Source organism: Rhinatrema bivittatum, chromosome 3 (genome assembly GCF_901001135.1).
Source record: "Rhinatrema bivittatum chromosome 3, aRhiBiv1.1, whole genome shotgun sequence".
Lineage (NCBI taxonomy): Eukaryota > Metazoa > Chordata > Amphibia > Gymnophiona > Rhinatrematidae > Rhinatrema > Rhinatrema bivittatum.
Window position 1 is genome coordinate 229,466,088 of NC_042617.1, and position 20,786 is coordinate 229,486,873.

A 20,786-nucleotide genomic window follows, 5' to 3' on the forward strand; every position below is an offset into this window, starting at 1 on the left:
GCATAGCTCACTGCTTCAACGGCAGGGGGGATGAGGAAAAGATGATTTATATTCAGACAACAACCAACAAGGACTGTATTACATAATCTGGATAAGCAAATAAGCATGGGTGTAGCTTGCTTGTTACGGCAGTTACTACCCTGAATCAATTAAGCATGATACTTCACTTGGAATACATATTCAGGGCAGCTCACTGCTTCAACGGCAGGGGGGAATGAAGTAAAGTGGAATTATACTCAGACAACCAACAAGGACTGAATTGCACAGGCTGGGTAAACAAATAAGATTGGGAGTAGCTTGCTTATTGCGGCAGTTACTACCCCTAACTAATTAAGCTAGATACTTCACTTAGATGCAGCTCCAGCACTACTCTCTACAGCAAAGCTTTCCAAAGTGTGTGTCACGACACTTTAGTGTGTCACCTGCAGTGTGCCGGTGTGTCGCGCAAGTCCGGTGCACATGACACACCAGCAAGTGGGAGCCAATGCGGCCACCGGTGGACCTCATCCCACTGGCGGCTGAGCAGTGAAATATCGCTGTGCTGTGCCGTAAATGCACAGCAGGAAGATCGGCAGGGCCGTGGTGGAGCTCACGTCACCACGGCCTGAAGAACAAGGTCACGTCGAAACGTGCAGGTGCTCCTCCTCCTTCCTGCCCACGCGGCCCTGGAAGAAAAATGTTGCCGGAGCCGCACGGGCAGAAAGGGGGAGGAGCAACAGCCGCATGCAGAAGAGGAGCAGCGTTGTTGCAGCGTGCAAGAAGAGGAGTAGGCCTGGTAGCAGGGCCCCCACCGCGGATCGGTCCGAAAAGATCAGGGCCCCACCGCGGATTGGTCCGAAAAGATCAGGGCTGCCGCCACCGTGATCGGCCCGAGAAGATCAGGGCCGCTGCAGAGCCCGTCCTGCAGCGACCCGTGAAGAGGAGGCCCAGAGGTAAGAGAGGCTGAGGGCCCATAGAGTGTGTGTATGAGGTGAGTTGAGAGATTGTGTGCGTGTATGAGGTGAGTTGAGAGATTGTGTGCGTGTATTTATTTATTTATTTATTTATGGTTTTTTATATACCGGAGTTCCTGTATACAATACATATCACTCCGGTTCACAATTAACAGTAATAACTACTGCCGGGTGGCAGTTTACATGGAACAAATCTTGGAACAGAAAACAGAAAAATTTGGTCTAAGTAAAAAGAAAAAAACAAACTAGCTGGTTCAACTATAAACATATAAATAAGGCAATTTATAATCTTGGATAAATAAAGCATAAGGATAAATACATTAGAACAAAAGGACAGGGATTGTTTAGTTTTGGATCTTAGCTCTCTGGGAATGCTTGCAGGAAGAGCCAAGTCTTTAGTTTTGCCTTAAAAGTAGAATGGCACGGCTCAAGGCGGAGGTCTGGTGGAAGGGAATTCCAGAGGGACGGGCCCGCCGTTGATAGAGCGCGTTTTCTCAGGGAGGATTTTGCGGGTTGGGTAATCAATCTGTTTTGGTATGCTCTTCTAGTTGGTTTATCGGAAGTATGTAGTTGCAGCTTGAAGGTTAAGTTGAGTGGGGATATGCTATGAAGGGCCTTATGCATCATCATGCTGCTTTTGAACTGTATCCTGTATGAGGTGCGTGAGAGATTGTGTGCATGTATGAGGTGAGTTGAGAGATTGTATCCTGTATGAGGTGCGTGAGAGATTGTATCCTGTATGAGGTGCGTGAGAGATTGTGTGCATGTATGAGGTGAGTTGAGAGATTGGGTGTGGGAGTGAGGACCTGAATGTTTGCAGAGACAGCATGTGAGAACCTGTATGTGTGTGAGAGAGACAGCATGTGATAGTGAGAGCCTGTGCTTGAGCAAGACAGCATGTGGGAGTGAGAGAGAGCCTGGGTGTGTGAGAGTCAGACAGCATGTGCAAGAGAGAGACTGTATGAATGATTGTATGAGAGAGAGCATGTGACAGTGAGAGCCTGTGTGTGTGTGAGAGAGAGAGAAAGCATGTGAGAATGAGAACCTGACTGAATGTTTGAGGGAAGAAGATAGATGGAGAGAAAAGAAATAGAAAAAAGACAATATGAAAGGAATTGGCAAAAAAATAAGAAAGGGGAGGTGGAACAAAAAAGCCTGTGACCAACTGATTAGAAAACTAAGATCAGACAGCAAAGGTAAAAAAAAAGAAATACATTACTTTTTACTGATTGGCACATGTAATCTTTGGTAATGTGCAAGAGTAGCACTTTCTTCTATGTAGATCTCACAATGTACGAGATCAATATGGAGGAAGTGGAAACACACATGGCCTGCACAGAGGAGGCAGCAGAATGGGCTTCAGTGCCAATAGCAGCAATCAGCACCTCCCCAATAACCATGCGGCATCAGTGTCAGTGGCAGCAGAGGAATGAGAGAGGCTCCGAGGTTGCTGGCAAAAGAAAGAGAGGTGGTCTGCCTTTAGTGTGTGCATGTGTATGAATGGGAGTCTGCCTGGGGGTGTATGTGTGCGAATGCATGGGTGCCTGCCTGAGGGTGTGTCTGTGTATGAGAATGTATGGGTGTCTTCCTGGGGTTTGTATGTGTGAGAATAGGTGCCTGCCTGTGTGTGGTGTATGTGTGTGTGTGAGAATGAATGTGTGCATGCCTGGGGGATGGTGAGGGAGTGGTGTGAAAATGAATGGGAGCCTGCCTGGGGGTCAGTTTCAGTGCGTGAGAATGACTTGGAGCTTGCCTGGGTGTGTGTGTTTGTGTGAGAATGATTGGGAACTTGCCTGGGTGTGTATGTTTGCGTGTGTGTTTCTGTGAGAATGATTGGGAACTTGCCTGGGTGTGTGTGTTTGTGTGTATGTGAGGGAGCCAGAGAGAGTGTGTATGAGAAAATCCAGGGGAGTAAGAGTTTGTGTGGGGTGTGTGTGTGTGGAGGGGGAGAGAGTGTCTTAGAGCCTGAGAGTGTGTCAGTGTCTGTGAGAGCGAGAGGTTATGGTGGGTATAAGAGCATGAATGTGTATGTATGTGACAGTGTATGTGTGAGAGAGAATGGACATGTGAGTCTGTGTGAGAGAGGATAACCTCCTAATCCTGGACAATATCAGAGTGACTGGAAATCAAGAGCTCCCACGTATGGACAGCAGGGGCCTTTTAAAATCCTTATTAGTTTTAATTATTGGGTGTTATTTGATATATGTGCTGTTTTGAAATATTTTATTGGTGTTTGGGAAATTGTAAAAAATGTATATGATTTTAATTAATAGATTCTATTTATCAGTAGTTTTAAAATATTCTTTTATTAGTATGGTTTTACTATTATAACTGATGCTTTATGTTTCTTGATTTTATTTGTTTTATGAGGAATGGTGGTTCTGTTTTTCCATTGTTAATACACAGAGTCTGGCTTCTTGGGGTTTCCATTTCAGTTTTTGTCTAATTTGTACTCCTTTATTTTGTATTCTGTATTTGGTGAGGGTATGTCTCTGCTCTGTGTGTGTGACCATTATGAGAGATTCTGCTAGCATAGGGATCTATAGCAATCTGGTTTGTTTTGTTTCCTCAGTAGGTGGTGTATTGGTATTCTAGGACACAGTGTAATATTTACCCTTGCTTTTTCACAGGTAGGGTTATTGTTTTTTGAGTCCTTGGTGTTATTACTGTTATGTTACAATGGGATTGCAGTATAGATTTTGAGTGTCTTTTTTGCGAGGTTTTATTTTAGTTCACAATGTGCCTGGCAGTGGAATGTGTTTGTGCTGCTGTTACTGTGAGGTGACACCAGCATTTGAAAATATCTTTTAGTATGATGAGCTGTAAGGGAAACATCCAAGCTCCATTGTTTGGGGGAATTTCAGTGGATGCACAGAGTTACAGAACTGGAGGTGCAGGATTTATATTGACATTCTGTCCCTTCCTATAAATTCCAGACTTCACTCTCATAGCCATAAATAATTAGTTGAATGAGGCTATCAATAATTTTATAGTGTGAAACTGGCCAGCTTTTTAAAATTACGCAGAAGACCCTTTGGACTTTATTAACACCAAATATTCAAAAGCTGTGTTCATCCCATCAAGCTCATATATCTCATTAAAGAGGTAAATTGAATAACACAATAACTTTGTTTTATTATTGTTATTCATAAATTAAAACAATAATATTAATCTTGGAATATTATATATTTTTAATATAAATGAAAAGTTTTCACAAGATAGGTTGTGTCGTGAAACATTTTATTATGTATATATTTAAGGAAACATATGTAAATTGTCGAAATACATTTCGTTCGTTTAACCTTTAACCTCTGGTTTGCTAGTAGACTGAATTACTGTGTCCCGAAATTATGTTTGTCTAAAAAGTGTGTCACCAACATGAAAAGTTTGGAAAGCTCTGCTCTACAGCAATTGTGGGGGGGTGGAAGTGAAATAGAACGAAAAAGTTACTAAGGGAGAAGAGTAACAGATAAGCATGAGAAAAAAATAAGTGTGAAAGTTTGCTGGGCAGTCTGGATGGGCCGTTTGGTCTTCTTCTGCCGTCATTTCTATGTTTCTATGCCCTCCCACACACAATTAAAGATTATTCGGATTTTACATGAAAAAGGACATTCTGAGGTAAAAGTATCACTTATAACAACATTTATATTATATTTATACATTGCTGTGGCGCTAACTAGAAAACCCTGCAAACCAAGTACAAAAAAAAAGGCACTTGAAACCAGTATGGTTTTAGGCCTATGGTAGCAGATGTTAGGAGTAGGCTTCGCCCTCAGAAAGTCACAAGTAAACTGAATTACAATTAAAATATGCCACACACCCCATATAAAAACAGCACTAACTACCAGCATTCAAGCCTACCTATGAAAAGACAACATTGCAAATAATACACCAGGCCCTAAACACCAATACACCTCCTATTAGGAAAACAGAATAAACCAGGATGTTATAGATCCCCACACAAAAACTATAAGCTAGCAGAGCACTTCACCTTGTTCACAAATGCTGAACACACACAGACCATCACCAAATTCCTAGCAGGGAGACTATAAATTATAAATAGAAACATGCAGACAAAAACTGAACTGGAAACCACAACAAGCTAGACTGCATGCAGTGCAACTATAGAAAAACAGAAATACCACTATTCATCATAGAACATCAAAAATTTAAAACAAGAAATAGAAATCATAATACTAAAACCATAGTAATAAAATTATATTTCAAAACAGCTGATGAATAAAAACTCATATTTCTATCCATTTCCAAAAGTCAATAAAATATTTAAAAACAGGTGATACATCAAATATCACCCAATAATGAAAACTAATAAGAATAAAAAATATCCTCTTTTGTCCATACCTTGGAAATTTTGATTTCCAGATGGCCTGAGATTGTCCTGGATTAGTAGGGAGAGAGGAGGGGGTTGTTGCAAGGCAAAATGGCGGCAGCTCCGAGCCACAAAAGAGAAGTGTCAGAGTTGGTGGCCTCCAGGCCGCATGGAATGGAGGATCAGCGTCGGTGGCCTCCCGGCCCCAGAGGCGGCATCGGGACTGTTGTGTTTGAGGTATTGTGGACTCTTGATCGCAATGGAGATGACTCAGCCCATGGGGAGGGGCTCCGTGGGGAACCACTGCGATTGGCTAAACTCAGATAGCATACACAGTATGGATAGAGGCTATATTTTACTGCTTATAGATAGATGGTGGTAGCAGGAAGGTAAGGCACTGATCCAAGAAGTGCCAGTCCGTTCAACAGGCTCAGAAGTGAAGTCTCACCCAGATGTTAATGATAGGAAGAAGCCTGCAGTGCAGGTAACGTCGCTGCTGGTAGGTGGAGCTGGAGCACCAGATCATAGAGGTACTCACAGGAATGATGCGTCTTTCTTAAGGTGGAAAATTGGGACCGGAGGTCCGTGGTGCAGGATATAATGGCTGATAGGCCCTCAAGGAGCGAGTACCCGATGGTCCGATATCTTGAAATGTAGGAGAGAGAGAAAGACCCCTGAGGAGCGGTTGTCTTAGTTAGAGAGAACCCCGAAGGGTAGTTGGAAGCGAAAGACCCCCAAGGAGCGGGTATCTAGAGCTTCTACAGGAGCGAGGCCCTTGGAGTCGAAGCAACGTCTAAGCGTGCAGCTTAGAGCGGTCAGAGTAGCTAAAACTGAAGTCCTTGCTAACTCAAGGTGGTAGCGGAAGCAGAGGCTAGATATACCTGGAGGTACTGACGTCATGCGGTGGGGCCGCCCCCGAGGTTCCCGCCATGTCGTGTATTTGAGCATAGGAGATGTGTGCGCTCGCGCCCTAGGAGGCCATGGGAGTGAGCATGGTGGATGGGGACGTCCATGCTGGTTTGGAAACGTCAAGACCCACGGCACTCGGCACCGGAGGCAGCCTTTTTGCCCAAGGAGAGTGAAAGAGGAGAAAAAGAGGTACGGCACAGCGGTTGCAGCTGTCTGCGACCGACGGACGCAACAGGGGCAGCTGGCAGCAAGGAGGTAAGAGGCTGCTCGTGGCTAGGCCCGTGAGCAGAATCGTAACAGCATTCCCCTCCTCAAAGGACCCCCTCCTCAAGTCTGCTTTCCTGAGACTTAGAGGGTTGACGAACTGGAGATGGAGTTCCATTGGCAGAGGTGAAGAGGTGAAGTACTCAAGGCTACAGCGAGAGAACACAGTCCCAAAGTAAAGCTCAGTGATACTTGGCAATAAAAATAAACTTGGCACTGGATGTGGAAACCTGGGCGCAGGCATCTCCTGCAGGTCGTATGGAACCTAGGAAGAGGAGCCGACATCACAGTGGGAAGAACGAAGATGGCAGGTACCTCCTGCGGGTTGTAGGCAAGACACAGAAATCTTGGAAAAAATGTTCAGCAAAAAAAAAAAAATTCCTGGAAACAAAAGTTCATGAAAGTCCAAAGTATAGGGACACGCTCACCGGACACATGGTCTTCGCGATCTGTTGCGGGAGCAGTCCCAAATCCAGATAGGTTGGTGTGCCCTTGGACCACGGCGAACGCAGAGAGCTCCATAGAAGCGCCGAGGCAGGTAAGACGTGTCCAAGCTCAGGTGGACAGGCTGAAGACCAGGGACTCTGACCTCTGCCGAACCTGAACGCATTAGAAGAGACCCAACAATGCAATGCTGGTCTCTGGGGTAGCTCTCCAGCCACTCGACAGCCCTTTCGGACCATCCCGTAAGGGAATGGCAACTACATCAGGATGGACAGAGGTCAAGGACAGGTGATGGTACTGGAACAAGACGAAGACTCTGAAGACATGGTCAGGCGATGATGCTTGAAGACACGGTCAGACAAAGGTACATGGAAACATGGTTGGGCAAAAACATGAGGCAAGAAGGTAAGGCTAAGGCAGGGCTGAGGCAAGGCTGAGGCAAGACTAAGGCAAGGCTGTGGCTAGACTGAGGCAGGACTGAGGCAGGGCTGAGGCAAGACGAGGACTCTTGATGAGTGGAAAGACGACAGAAAGGTAAAACTCAGGATGGAGTGGAATCCGGATAGCACGCTAACTCATACAGCCAGAGAGGAGGCTTCAGTGGCACGGCGGGCCCTCAGGCAGGTCCACTGACAGCACAATCCACTGGAGGCTAGGCGAAGCCAGAGCCCAAAACATCGGAGGACAAGGCTTCAAAGAGAGGAGCCGGAAATAGTGGACACCAAAAAGTGGAACATCTGAAGACTAGACGGCGAGGTCATCTGAAGACAGGACATCTGAGACATCGAAGGACAAAGACATCTGAAGGCAGATACATCTAAGGCATCCAAGACAAGGACATCAGAACTTTGAACCCCCAAGGCACTACAAATGCACAGAGAACAAAGAGGGCCTCAAGGTACTAGCAGCGCACTTGCAACTGCAACTTTCATAAAGTTAGTCATGGCCCATCTTCTCCATTGCATTGGTGCTTCTTAGAAACAACAGCTGGTACCCCTATATCGTAGCCATCCCAGCTCCTGTAGACCACAGACACTTGCCAACTTGGCAGTTTAAATTCATCTTAGATGCACGGGCGCACATCTCTACGCCATTTAAGGTCCAGTGGTGGGAAGGCATCTTCAGCCCTCCTCGATAATGTCACTGACCTGTCACATTTAAATGCTGTCGCTGCACTCAGTCGGCACTTCAGCAACAGGTCTTCCTGTGTCCTTCGTTGATGCGAGTTGCTACTGCATTCCTGTATCCAGTTTTGCCTTGCCTTGTTCCTGGTGTCCTGTCTCTCTCTGCCCTGTCCCATATTTTCTGTCTGTCCTATTGCTTCCTGTGTGTCCTGCCCTGTATTCCAGGCCCTGTCTATGTCCTCCTGCTCTGTAGGGGTGTGCATTCGTTTTGAACGCATATGTAAAACGCAACTTTTTTTTTTTTTAAACTTAAAAAAGTGATGATGCGCAACGCATCGCGATTTTCAACTTATTCAACATAGCTATGTTGAATACGTTGAACCTAAATAAACACTTAAACCTCCCACCCTCCTGACCCCCCCAAGACTTACCAAAACTCCCTGGTGGTCCAGCGGGAATGGAGGCGCGGAGAAGCACGTGACGTACGCGTCACTCCGACGTGACGCCGACGTCACGTGCTCCTCGCAAAGGAATACAGGGATGGCTTCCTGACTCCCCGCTGGACCACCAGGGAGTTTTGGTAAGTCTTGGGGGGGGATTAAGGAGGGTGAGGGGTTTAAATTTTTATTTAGGGAACCGGTGAATGTATGGACAGACCCTCAACTTATGGAATTCTCCATACGTCCATATTGAACGAAATCGACCCTCAACTTCAACTTATCAACGCAAACATTTTGTCTGCACATCCCTACTGCTCTGTGTCTCATTTTATTGCATTTCCTGTCCTCTCTGGCCTGATTCCTCTGCTCTGACCATTGCCTGGACCTCAACACTTCTTCCTGCCACCTGCCCTGACCATAGCCTGGACCTTGACAAATGCTTCCAGCTGCATACCCAGAGTGTTGCCTAGACCCTGAGTTCTTTAGGACTACTTCGCCCTAAGTCCTTCTGGCCCCCAAAACTCAAGGGCTCAACCTGTGGAGGAGGGGGGCTAGTACAGATGAAGACTTTGTGCCCTCCCCTGGACCTAGCCATGGGTGTATCTGCCACTGCATGTTAGGACCTGATCCATGCCATTGTGAGCCATGTAGTGCCAACCTGGCAACAGCCAAGGGCTCATATTCTATCTGTGACAGACAGAAACCTGGCTAATTAAAAATCCTCTCCCCTGAAGGCACTTACCAGCAGTAAGTCAGCTTCTTCTCAGCTACTCCAAGCACAGATCTTCTCAATGTGTCATTTTTTTAAACAAACTTTACCCAGAGGCTTTACACAGAAGCCAGGAGGTTGGGGTGGGGGGGGGAGGAGATAGTGGGAGGGAGGCAGAGTTTTAAACGATCTACTACAGACCATAAATATTTTCTTTTATTGGTTTTTTTTTTTAATCTGCCAATATCATCTTCCTGGGCTCTACTTAAACCCCTCTGGGGCTGGAATTCTCATAGCATGGGCTCACTACTCTGGGCAACCCATGTGCCTTGCATTCCAAACATTGGGAACAAGATTTGGTTCATAATCTCAAAAAAAGGAAGCAGGTCCAGTGAGAAATCCTACTGCACCACAGAACATCCTACAATTTACTGGATGCAAAGTATACTGTTCTTTTCCCTGTACTGCACCATCCCTAAGAAGTGGCAATGAGATGAGTAGTGGCAATGATGACACAAAGGAAAACTGTGTGCTCTGCTTCCACCTGCTTCTAGGGAAACTTATCTGGACTGGTATAGCAAGAAGAAATGGAAGTGTGATTTGAAAATGTGTGTAACAAAAAACATTTTTGCTAATCACCTTATGCAGAATGTTTGAAAATTACACTCCCCATGTCTAGGTCCCAATTTGGGGTGTTGATCTCTTAGACATCATATTTTATCTAGTGATTTGCTTCTGTAAAATTAAGTAACATACTTGTCTAATGTGAACTCAGTGAACCTTCTTACAAATTGACATGGAGCTAAATACAAATACACAAGTAATATTAAGAGCATTATGAAATATTGGCTAGAGAATAATGATTATTACAAACCAAAATGGATATCTTTTTACCTGCTTTATTTGACCAACATAATTTTAAGAAACCTAATTTGTAAACAGCTAATAAAAAATGACCTATTAGATAAGGAAGCAATATTTTTCTAAAAAAAATAATGGGGTTGATTTTAAAAGGTGCATGCAGGCATCCTTGCACGCATGGTTCCCGGCGTGCACAGGGAATTTTAGAAAAATACACACAGCGACACGATCGGCACATTCCCAGTTTCCTCCCAGTCCGCTCCAATTAAGGAGCGGACTGGGAGGGAACTTTCCTAACCCTAACCCTAGTCTTCCTCCCTCTTCTCTTCTCCTCTCCTCCCCAATCCCTAAACCTACCCTAGCTATCCCCAATTTTATTGTTTTTATACTTACTGCTCCTCTGGAGCAGACGTAAATTCCTCGCGCTGGCCAGCTGCCAGCGTGCACTGTCCCGGGACAGCTGGGCACTTTTTAAAATGCGCTCAGCATGCGCAGGGCCTAGCCACACATGTAACCCCCGATATTTGCAAGGGTGGTCCTTTTAAAAGTCTGAAGCAGTGACATCATCAGGAAGGGCTTTTCCTGCAGCAGTTCTTTTAACACATAAGCAGGGCTGCGCACATGCGTCTAACAAAAACACGCCGCATCGGGGATCGCCGGCAGCACACTGCATTGAGGATTGCCAGTGGTATTTAAGGGCTGCAACAATGACCAGCAAGGCTTGAAGACTTGAACAAGATGAGGTTACTTGGGCCTATCCCACAAGCAGAATCGTAACAGAAACTAATAGCAATAAGTAGCAAAGAGGTTGTACTTCAAGTTTCCATGTACAAAAGAGATATCCTGTTCTCTTTATACTACAACTCTCTAATCCAGTATGTCCAAAACAAGAACACCTTTTTTCATTATCAACCTATTTAATCAAATCCAAGTCGATTTTAAAGTTCCTGTCTTGTTCCAAGTTCCAGTACCATCACCTGTCCTCGACCTCTGTCCATCCTGTCGCATCGCCCACTCCCAAGTGGCAGGTGTGAAAGGGTTATCGAGTGGCCGGAGGGCTACCCAAGAGACCAGCATTGCATTGCTGGGTCTCTCCTGGTGCATGTAGGTTCAGCAGAGGTCAGGGCTCCGGTGATCAGCCTGTTCTGCCCATGCTTGGACACTTCTTGCCTACCTCAGCGCTTCTACGGAGCTCTCTGCAGTCGTGCCGTGATCCAAGGGCACACCAATCTCCCCGGAATCGGGACCACTCCCTAGCGCTTCCGCAATAGTTAAATTGAACATTTCTTTTACACAAACACATGTAAATTAATTAACATCCCCTCCCCTCAATTTCAATCATTCCCTGGCTGGATATTATTTGAATAATTTTCAATAATAAGCCTAACTTTCAGAACCTTCTGCAATACACCATGAGATAGATTTTCAAAGGGCTACACGCGTAACCCCGAAAACCGTCCCTGTGCACGCCAAGCCTATTTTGCATAGGCTCGGCAGCGCGCGCAAGCCCTGGGACGCGTGTATGTCCCGGGGCTTTGAAAAAGGGGTGGGAAGGGTGCAGGGTCGTGGGCATGGCGCCGATCCGGGGCCGGTCCGGGTGTGGTCCCGAGTCCTCCGGCATAGCAGCAAGAGGCAGACGTAAAAAATAGAATAAGGTGGGGGGGGATTTAGGTAGGGCTGGGGGGTGGGTTAGATAGGGGAAGGGAGAGGAAGGTGGGGGAGGAGCGAAAAAAAAGTTCCCTCCAAGGCCACTCCGATTTCAGAGCGGCCTTGGAGGAAACGGGGAAAGCCATCAAGGCTCCCCTAAGGCTCGGCGCGCGCAAGGTGCACAAGGGTGCAGCCCCTTGTGCGCGCCGACCCCGGATTTTATAACATGTGCGCAGCAGTGCGCGCATGTTATAAAATCGGGTGTATATTTGTGCGCGCCGGGTAGCACGCACAAATGTACCCCGCGCGCGTAGGATTAAAAATCTGCCCCCATTTGCGCTTAAATGGGTATGCAGAGATTTATGCTAATGTTTTATAAACTGAGTGGTGGGAGCTGCACAGTTAAGAAAACACTGTGGGGTAGATATTGAAAAGTTAGACAGGTATCTGAGTCAGCAAGATAGACATATCCGGTTAATTTAGATGGGATATTCAGCAGTACAGCAATGATGCTGAATATTCTCCTATAGATTGCATTTTAGATGGATAAGACTTATCTCTCTGTTTAGACCTCCTATTGAGCAGGTCTAGCTTAGCCAAATAAATTATCTGTGTAAGGTTGAAGATCGCTACTTAGCCAGGTAACTTATCCAGCCAAGTAGTGCCGCCCCAATCCGCACATTACCCGCCCACTTTTTCTCCGGGTAAAATATAGATGGACAAGTTTCTTATCCGGCTTTCTAGCAGCCGCTGAATATAACCAGATATTCAGCAGCCCACTAGATAGCCAGACAAGTCTTACATATCTGGCTATTAAACACTGCTCACATTTTGAATGTCAGGTTCAATGTTATTTTTCCCCAAAAGTATGTGTTTATGTTTCAGAGTATGCATATATTTATAATGCAGAAAAATATACAATGTTCTAGCCATTTTAAAAAACAATGTGTATTTTACGTGCATAACTCAGAAATAAATGTGGTGGTAGGTATTTGTGGTAGCAGATTATAAAAGTATGCTTATAGTTCACTTCTGAAAATATTTACTTGCGCACGTACTTGGAATCACCAATTCACTGATACCTCTACCAGTTCAACCAGACTTTCAACAGTTCACCTAGACCTCCCACCATCAAACTACAGATGACAAGTGCAATTTCAATTGCATGAGTCAATTCACTAGTGTAAAAGTATATGGACAAGTATATGGACAAGTTTAGTAATGTATGTGCATATACAGCTTACAAAATAACAACTTGTGCACATACTTGCGAACTCTGCTCCTAAACCATCCCTTTTTTCCCTATTAACATTTATGTGTGACACTGCAAGCACACATACTCTCAAGGTTTATAAATTAGCATATACACACATACATGCATGTTTATGTTAATTTTACATGTGCAATCTCCATATATGGAAATTACCTCTAATAAATACAAATCATCAGTAATGAATACTGGTTGACATATAGCTGAAGAAAATTATTTTCCTTTTGTATCTACCTGATCGGGGTTGTGCATCAAAGGACAATTGTCACATTGATCTCCAACGCCATCTTTATCTGTATCCAGCTGGTCAGTGTTGTAAACATATGGACAGTTATCCAGTTCATTAAGAATGTCTGAAATTGTAAATGCAAAATATTTAAAATCTTTAAGTTCATAGAGCACAATTTACATTTCATAGGCACACTGTATTTGGATTTATGTTTCAATTATTAAGACATCACAAATTAATTCTAATTAAAATACTTGTTATAACATTTTTTTTTGCCAATCAAATAATGAAAGGAGGAAAACTTTATTGATGTCATATTATGCACAATTTCCTGATGATCATTATATGATAGTCCCTATGAGAGTCCCTACATAATAAATGCAGAGGAGCTTAGGTCTTTCTCTATCGACTGAACTGTGGAACATTCCAACAATGGGAGATTTGGCGACATTGGACACTGAGCATTAGACCCTGTGTATGATGGCTTTAATACTTTTTTGGTGTATATAGAATAAGGTGGTCCCATGTTGAGGTTGGGTTATTAATAGATAATATTCTGTGTTTCTCTGACCTGTAGATAAAGTTAAACATGACATCTTTCTGTAAATTTTAATACTAAATTGTTATTTGTTGATTTTAACAGGTTGAAATAATAAAAAAATGAATAAGGCATGTGAAATGTTTGGGCACCCTTTTAGTCGGTACGTTGTAATACCTTTGTTGGTAAAAATAACAGCTTCCAAATGTTTCTTGTAGCCAGCTATGACTCTATTCTTGATTTTGAAATTTTTCTCCCACTCTTCCTTGCAAAACTTTTGTATCTCAGTCATATTTTTTAGTTTCCTTGCATACACGCCTCACAAATATTCAATAATCTCCCCACCAATTTTCAATAATATTCAAGTCTGGGAATTATGAAGGCCATTCCAAAAATTTTATCTTATTTTCCTGTAAGTACTTCATGGTTGATTCAGAGATACAGTATGTTTTGGATTGTTGTCTTGCTGATATTTCCATGCTTTTTTCAGTTTTAATTTCTTCACGGATTGTGTGACATTTACTTCTAAGATGTGTTGCGAAACGTTTTAGACTTATCAACTTTTCTTTTGCATACTTTAAGTGCTGACTTTTTTGATGGGGATCATAGAAAAGGTTTCCTTTTGACAACTCTCCCAGGGAGAATACATTTGTGTAAGCACTGCTGTACTGTGGACAATTATACCAATGGCAGCTAAACTTTTCAGCAGGTCATTTGCAGTGATCTGTTTTGCAGATCTGACCAGTTTTTGTGTAGTTCTATCAGAGATGTTTCTTGTCCAGATTTTGCCTTGGCTTCATTTCCATGCAGCGTTCATTTCTTAAAAATGTTTCTGTCTGTTGAAATTCTAACTGGAATTGTTTGGAGGTATTCTTAATAGCCTTTCCCTGCTTTGTAAGAGTACATTATCTTAATTTTTAAATGCTCAAACTGCTGCTTTGAGGAACTCATGGTTGTTGAAATTAGTCCAGAACAATAATGACAACCTGAGAGATTGTGTTGCGATACCACTTGCAGGAGAGTCCCGTGAGCGACCACACTCACCCACTGTCGGCCAGACGCCAGCTCTGTTCCTTTCATGGCCTTGAAAGTTGAAACACGAAACCTCAATGATACCTGAGCCTAGTTGCTGTGTTCCATGGTGGGAGAGATACTTCCTGTTGTCCTTTGTGACTCTGGAATGCTGCCATTGCTACAGACCCATGCAGCCGTTCCATGGCAGGAAAAATGCTGCTGGTCACTGTTGCAGCCCTTAAATACCACTGGCAATCCTCAATGCAGTGTGCTGCCGGTGATCCCCGATGCGGCGTGTTTTTGTTAGGCGCATGTGCGCAGCCCTGCTTATGTGTTAAAAGAACTGCTGCAGGAAAAGCCCTTCCTGATGATGTCACTGCTTCAGACTTTTAAGAAGCCACTTCTTCCATTGTTCCAGGACTTCACAAGAGTTTCCTGTGGTCTCTAGGTCCCTGTTTCTTGTGGTCCTCCGTGTTCCTGCACTCCTAGTTCCTGTTTCCTGTGGTCCTAATTTTCTGAATCTTATCCAAGTCTTCAATGTCTCCAGAGCCCTGTCTGTGTCTTCAGAGTCCTGTTCAGAGTCTTTGCCACTAGTTCAAGTCTTTTTGGAGTCTCTTCCGAGTTCCTGAGTCCGAGTTCTTAGTTCCTGAGCTCCTAGTTCTTGAAAAGTTTGTTCCAGTAGGAGGAAACCTAGTCTTCTGTCTTTGCCTAGTCTCTCATCCTTGACATTAGTCTCTTATGAGTCCTAAGCCTTCATCTGGTCCCAAGTCTTCAGAGCCTTTCACCTTGTTCCAAGCCTTCAGAGCCTTTGTCTTATCATGAGTGTCCAGAATCTTCAGCCTTCACTGGTCCTAGGCTCAAGTCGTTCCTAAGCAGTTAGCCTGAAAGGGTTTACAGAGTGACTGGAGGACTACCCCATGGACCAGCATGGGTTGCTGGTTCATATCCCAGGTCTCCTAGTTCCTGGTTCATCTGTTCCAATTCCTCGAGTGTTGCTTTTCCAGTGTTACCTTGGCCGCGCGGGGCGCGGCGACGCGGCGTGTGGGAGGGGCTGTCCGGGGTCCGGGGAGCCACGAGAATGATTCAGCGGCATCGGCAGCGCGATCGGTAAGGATCGCGGCGTTTCTCTCCAGCACACAAGCCAGCATCTTCGCGCGACTAGGAGAGCCAATTCTCGCGCGATTCAAAGCTCTGGCCACGCCCCCCTGACGTCAGACGCCGGCAGAGGCACCTCTGCGCGGGAAACTTGACTATTTAAAGGGAGCAGTTCCTCTGATTCACTGCTTCGGCCACGATTGTTCTCTGAGCTATCGTCTGGGGATTTGCCTTGGTTTCTGCCTATTGATTGTTGCCTGACTCGGACTGTGTACTGGATTTCATTGCCTGCTGCCTGCCTGTGGATTATCTGCTTCTGGTTCCTGATTGTCTGCCGCCTGCCCTGACTCGGACTGTGTACTGGATTTCGTTGCCTGCTGCCTGCCTCTGGATTATCTGCTTCTGGTTCCTGATTGCCTGCCGCCTGCCCTGACTCGGACTGTGTACTGGATTTTGTTGCCTGCTGCCTGCCTGTGGATTATCTGCTTCTGGTTCCTGATTGCCTGCCGCCTGCCCTGACTCGGACTGTGTACTGGATTTCGCTGCCTGCTGCCTGCCTTTGGATTATCTGCTTCTGGTTCCTGATTGTCTGCCGCCTGCCCTGACTCGGACTGTGTACTGGATTTCGCTGCCTGCTGCCTGCCTTTGGATTATCTGCTTCTGGTTCCTGATTGTCTGCCGCCTGCCCTGACTCGGACTGTGTATTACGTGTGTCACCTCCAGGTAAGCGGTCTAGCCCGCGGTTCCACTACTATCTACGTGGTTAGCATAACATCCAGGTCTTCAGTTCTACTTGAGCCTTCAGTTTGTCCCAAGGGTCCAGTCTTCAGCTTCAGTCTAGCCCATGCCTGGATGCACTCACCCATCAGTGGCGTGGACTATGTCCAGCCCTGGGGTTGTGTCAGTCGCGTTGAGGCACAGGGGCTCATGCTCATGTCTGCCTGATTCACAACAAAAACATGCACGTTTTCAAAAAAATTAAAAAATATATAATAAAGTAGACCTAATCTGCTTTTTTCAGCTTATATACTATTAACACAGGCTGTATAAGTGAAGGTCCTATCTTTCTCTCTCACTATATATATACATAGATGTAGATATACACATGGGGGCGGATTTTAAAAGGAGCGCGAATAGCCTACTTTTGTTTGCGCTCCAGGCGCAAACAAAAGTACGCTGGATTTTAGTAGATACGCGCGGAGCCGCGCGTATCTGCTAAAAACCTGGATCGGCGCGCGCAAGGCTATGGATTTTGTATAGCCGGCGCGCGCCGAGCCATGCAGCCTACCCCCGTTCCCTCCAAGGCCGCTCCGAAATCGGAGCGGCCTCGGAGGGAACTTTCCTTTGCCCTCCCCTCACCTTTGCCCTCCCCTCACCTTTGCCCTCCCTTCCCCTACCTAACCCACCCGCCCGGCCCTGTCTAAACCCCCCCCTTACCTTTGTCGGGGGATTTACGCCTCCCAGAGGGAGGCGTAAATCCCCGCGTGTCAGCGGGCCTCCTGCGCGCCGGGACGCGACCTGGGGGCGGGTCTGGAGGGCGCGGCCACGCCCCCGGGCCACCCCGGGCTGTAGCCACGCCCCCGGGCCCGCCCCCGGAACGCTCCCGACACGCCGCGCGGTTCGGGCCCGCCCCCCTACATGCCCCCTCCGAAAACCCCGGGACTTACGCGAGTCCCGGGGCTCTGCGCGCGCCGGTAGGCCTATGTAAAATAGGCTTACCGGCGCGCAGGGCCCTGCTCGCGTAAATCCGCCCGGTTTTGGGCGGATTTACGCGAGCAGGGCTCTGAAAATCCGCCCCTTGGTGTGGTAAATTGGACTGGGAGATCACTTTTTGTAATTTTATCTCCCAGGGCCAAGAAGCATAAGCTGGGCATTTAGGACCGGATTTTAAAAGGGTTATGCGCATAAAGCTCTGGGATGTGTCCCAGAGCTTTACTGCCCCGTCCTGCCCCTTTTTGCAAGCCCAGGGCTTGCAAAAAGGGGCAGGACGGGGCAGTCCGGGTGCAGGCTCCTGGCACAGAGGCCATATTTCCCCAGGGCTGAAGTAAGTTTGGAGGTAAAAGTGGGGAAAGGGCGGGGGAGGTAGGGGGAGGTAGGGGAAGGGAAGGTGGGGTGGGGCGATAGGGAAGTTCCCTCCGGATTGGAGCGGCCTGGGAGGGAACGGGGGAGGGGAGCGTGGCTCGGAGCAGGCTTGGCGCGCGCAAGGTGCACAATTGAACACCCCCTTGCTCGCTCCGACCCCAGATTTTATAACATGCGCATGCCTGCACGCGCATGTTATAAAATCGGGCATACATGTGTGCGCGTTGGGTAGTGCGTGCAAATGTACGCCCGCGCGCTCTTTTTAAAAATCTACCCCTTAGTGTTTCCATGATTGTGACAGCGTCTGTTTATGCAGAGATTAACCGAAACAGACAATTTAACCAAGGATACCTAAATGTCTGCACACAACTGAATCTAGAGTCAGGAGTCTGTCTTATCCCAGGGTCAAAGGGATCAAGGAGTGAGTCCAAGGCACTGGGTCACCATCCAGTAGAGTACTATCAATCTTTTGGTGTGGGAGAAGAGGATTTTCCTGGAGTTCAAGAGTTTCAAAAGGAGATACTAATATACTGTCCCAGTATTCAAGAGGTCTGAGGAACTGCTCTTGTTTTTTTGGGACTATTTCTAATTTCTCTGTATGTGGAAGTACTGGTTGCTTGGATTTTTCTGCCTTTTATATTATTGAACTGCTTTATTTTTATTCAGCAAACTTCACTTATATTGAAACACAACACTTGGTGTTAATACTGTTTTATTTTTACATTGTTCGATCCTCTGGGAATTACAGGTTAAGGCCTGGATGTATCAAGCCTGTTAGGTTTTGGTATGCATGTGAACCCTGGGCCAAGATGAGAGATGTCTCCGCCCACCGGGAGGAGCCCTGTGGGCTTCACCATCGTTGGCGGGGTCTCTGTAGTGCAGGACACAGTTGTATGGAGAGACTTTATTATAAGAAAGGAAAAGGAGCCCGCAGAGCGAGAGATGAATTAGACACAGTTCTGAGCAATGGGGTAACCCCAGGAGGTGCCACTGATGATCTAGACCTGGTAAGAGAGCGGGGTATGCCAGGACGCTCCTGCAGGCGAGTAGGAATACCTCAGAAATGCAGATCTGGTAGTGGCCCGCAGCACGGGGTACGCCGAGGAGACTGTGCTGATGATGTGACTGAGGTGCAGGAAGCCTGAAGGAGGTAGCTGACGAAGCAGTAGATCCTGTAGCTCAAGAAGTGTAGAGCAGCTTACTGAAGAGGAACGGTAGTGGCCCGTGGTACGAGGTACACCGCAGAAGTATCCAGTAAGTTGAAGTCAGAAGTAAGGTATTCACAAATAGAAGTTCCAAGAATAGCTCCAATGAAGTGGGTCAGGTAGAATTCCAGGCAGGAAGGCCCTCCGAGGAGCGGATAACCAGGAACGCTGAAGGGCCCCTGAGGAGTGGGTACCCAGAGCGTCCGCACCCAAAGCAGAACTGGAACAGGAAGTCCAAGAGTAGAGCGGAATTCAGCAACGAGGAAACTCCTTGCTAACTCGTTGCGGAGAATGTTTTCCCAGGATGCTGTGTCCCTGGATTTCCAGAATCACATTAGGGAAAGGTGAGGGGAGGTATGTTTGTGTATATATTCTTTAAAGAAAACTCTAATCTTTATGCTTTTATTACTTATTCTCAGACTTATATAAGTATAATGTCTATGCTTATAAATAAGCGTGTTGTATAATCTATGACAAAATAATCACCAACTTTCCTACCCACTACAATTAGTTCTCATCCAGTTTCAGGCGATAGTCATGCACTCAAGGCTTTTTGTATCACAGTCCTTCCCAATTACAAGTGAGAAAGGTGAAGGGGAAAAACCATGGAAACAGCAAAGAGTCTCTATTAATGTCCAGCTGAGAGTTTTTGTGTGGGAGCCCTAACAAAGGAATTATCTTAAATTTCTTGTAGAACATAGGACAAGCCAGCCTTCTGGCAGGCAGATTTCCATTAAAAAGTGGGTCTTAAGTGTAGGCACATCACTAAAGAGCTTTTCAGATGGAAGCTGGAAGCCTTGTGGAGGTAAGCTGGGCTCATCTGCATACTGATCCCAGCATCCCCCGGGAGAAAACTTCAGAGGTCACATCGAGCAATCCAGGTTTTGAACTCCTCAGCCCCAGCTTCCAGAGGCTCTGCACCCTTTGCAGTAGAAGAGGACCAGAAGGCTCATCTGCATACTGCTTCAGGATCCCCCAGGAAAGGACTTCATAGGTCCCAGCAAGTGATCCAGGTTTCAAATTCCACAGCCCCAGCTTCCAGAGGCCCCAGACCTTTTGCAGTAGAAAAGGACTAGAAGCATGCACAGCAAACCTCTCAATCCTTTGAATGAAAATCAACTTAATAGTGGTTGAAAAAGATTGGTAAGTATTGGAAATTCTTAGGACTTAAACAAATTTGGACAAAGGTTTAATAGTGGGATATATATTCTTTAGAGTTTTTGTGTTTCTGAGATAATAAGCAAGCCAGAGGGAGTTAATTCTAGTATCTGACTTTCCCTCCCACCCACCCCTAGCTCAACCCTTGATTTTTAGGCAAGAGACACTTTCTCAATAAAAATCAATCAGGCTCTTTTCTAAATCATACTATTGCACCAACCCTTATTGAGAATTTAGTCATTCCCTTGTAGGTCACTAGCAGATTAATTAGTGAATACACCTATAAATTTAAAGTATTCTAATTCCAACTCTAGCAACCTAAACTTAATTAGGAACTCAACAAAATTAAGAAGAAGGCAGCAGTCCAGCAGCAAGAGGGGGCCTTTCCAATCTTTTGCATCGAGTGTCACATGTATGATTTTTTACTCTCCGGTGAGAGATCATATGTATGCACCCATTGCAAAGAGCTCCTGGCTCTCAGAGATTGAGTCCGATCCCTGGAGGCTAGAGTGTC

At 45.9% G+C, this 20,786-nt stretch overlaps 1 protein-coding gene across 1 annotated transcript in view; it reads right to left on the reverse strand.

Moving 5' to 3' along the window:
- The window catches only part of THBS2 (thrombospondin 2), a gene marked incomplete in the record, with an annotated part of 874,147 nt that overhangs the window by 278,109 nt on the left and 575,252 nt on the right, over positions 1-20,786 (reverse strand). Inside the window, 1 exon segment of the mRNA XM_029594286.1 lies at positions 13,186-13,304. Within this exon segment, the coding sequence (XP_029450146.1) occupies positions 13,186-13,304 (119 nt within the window).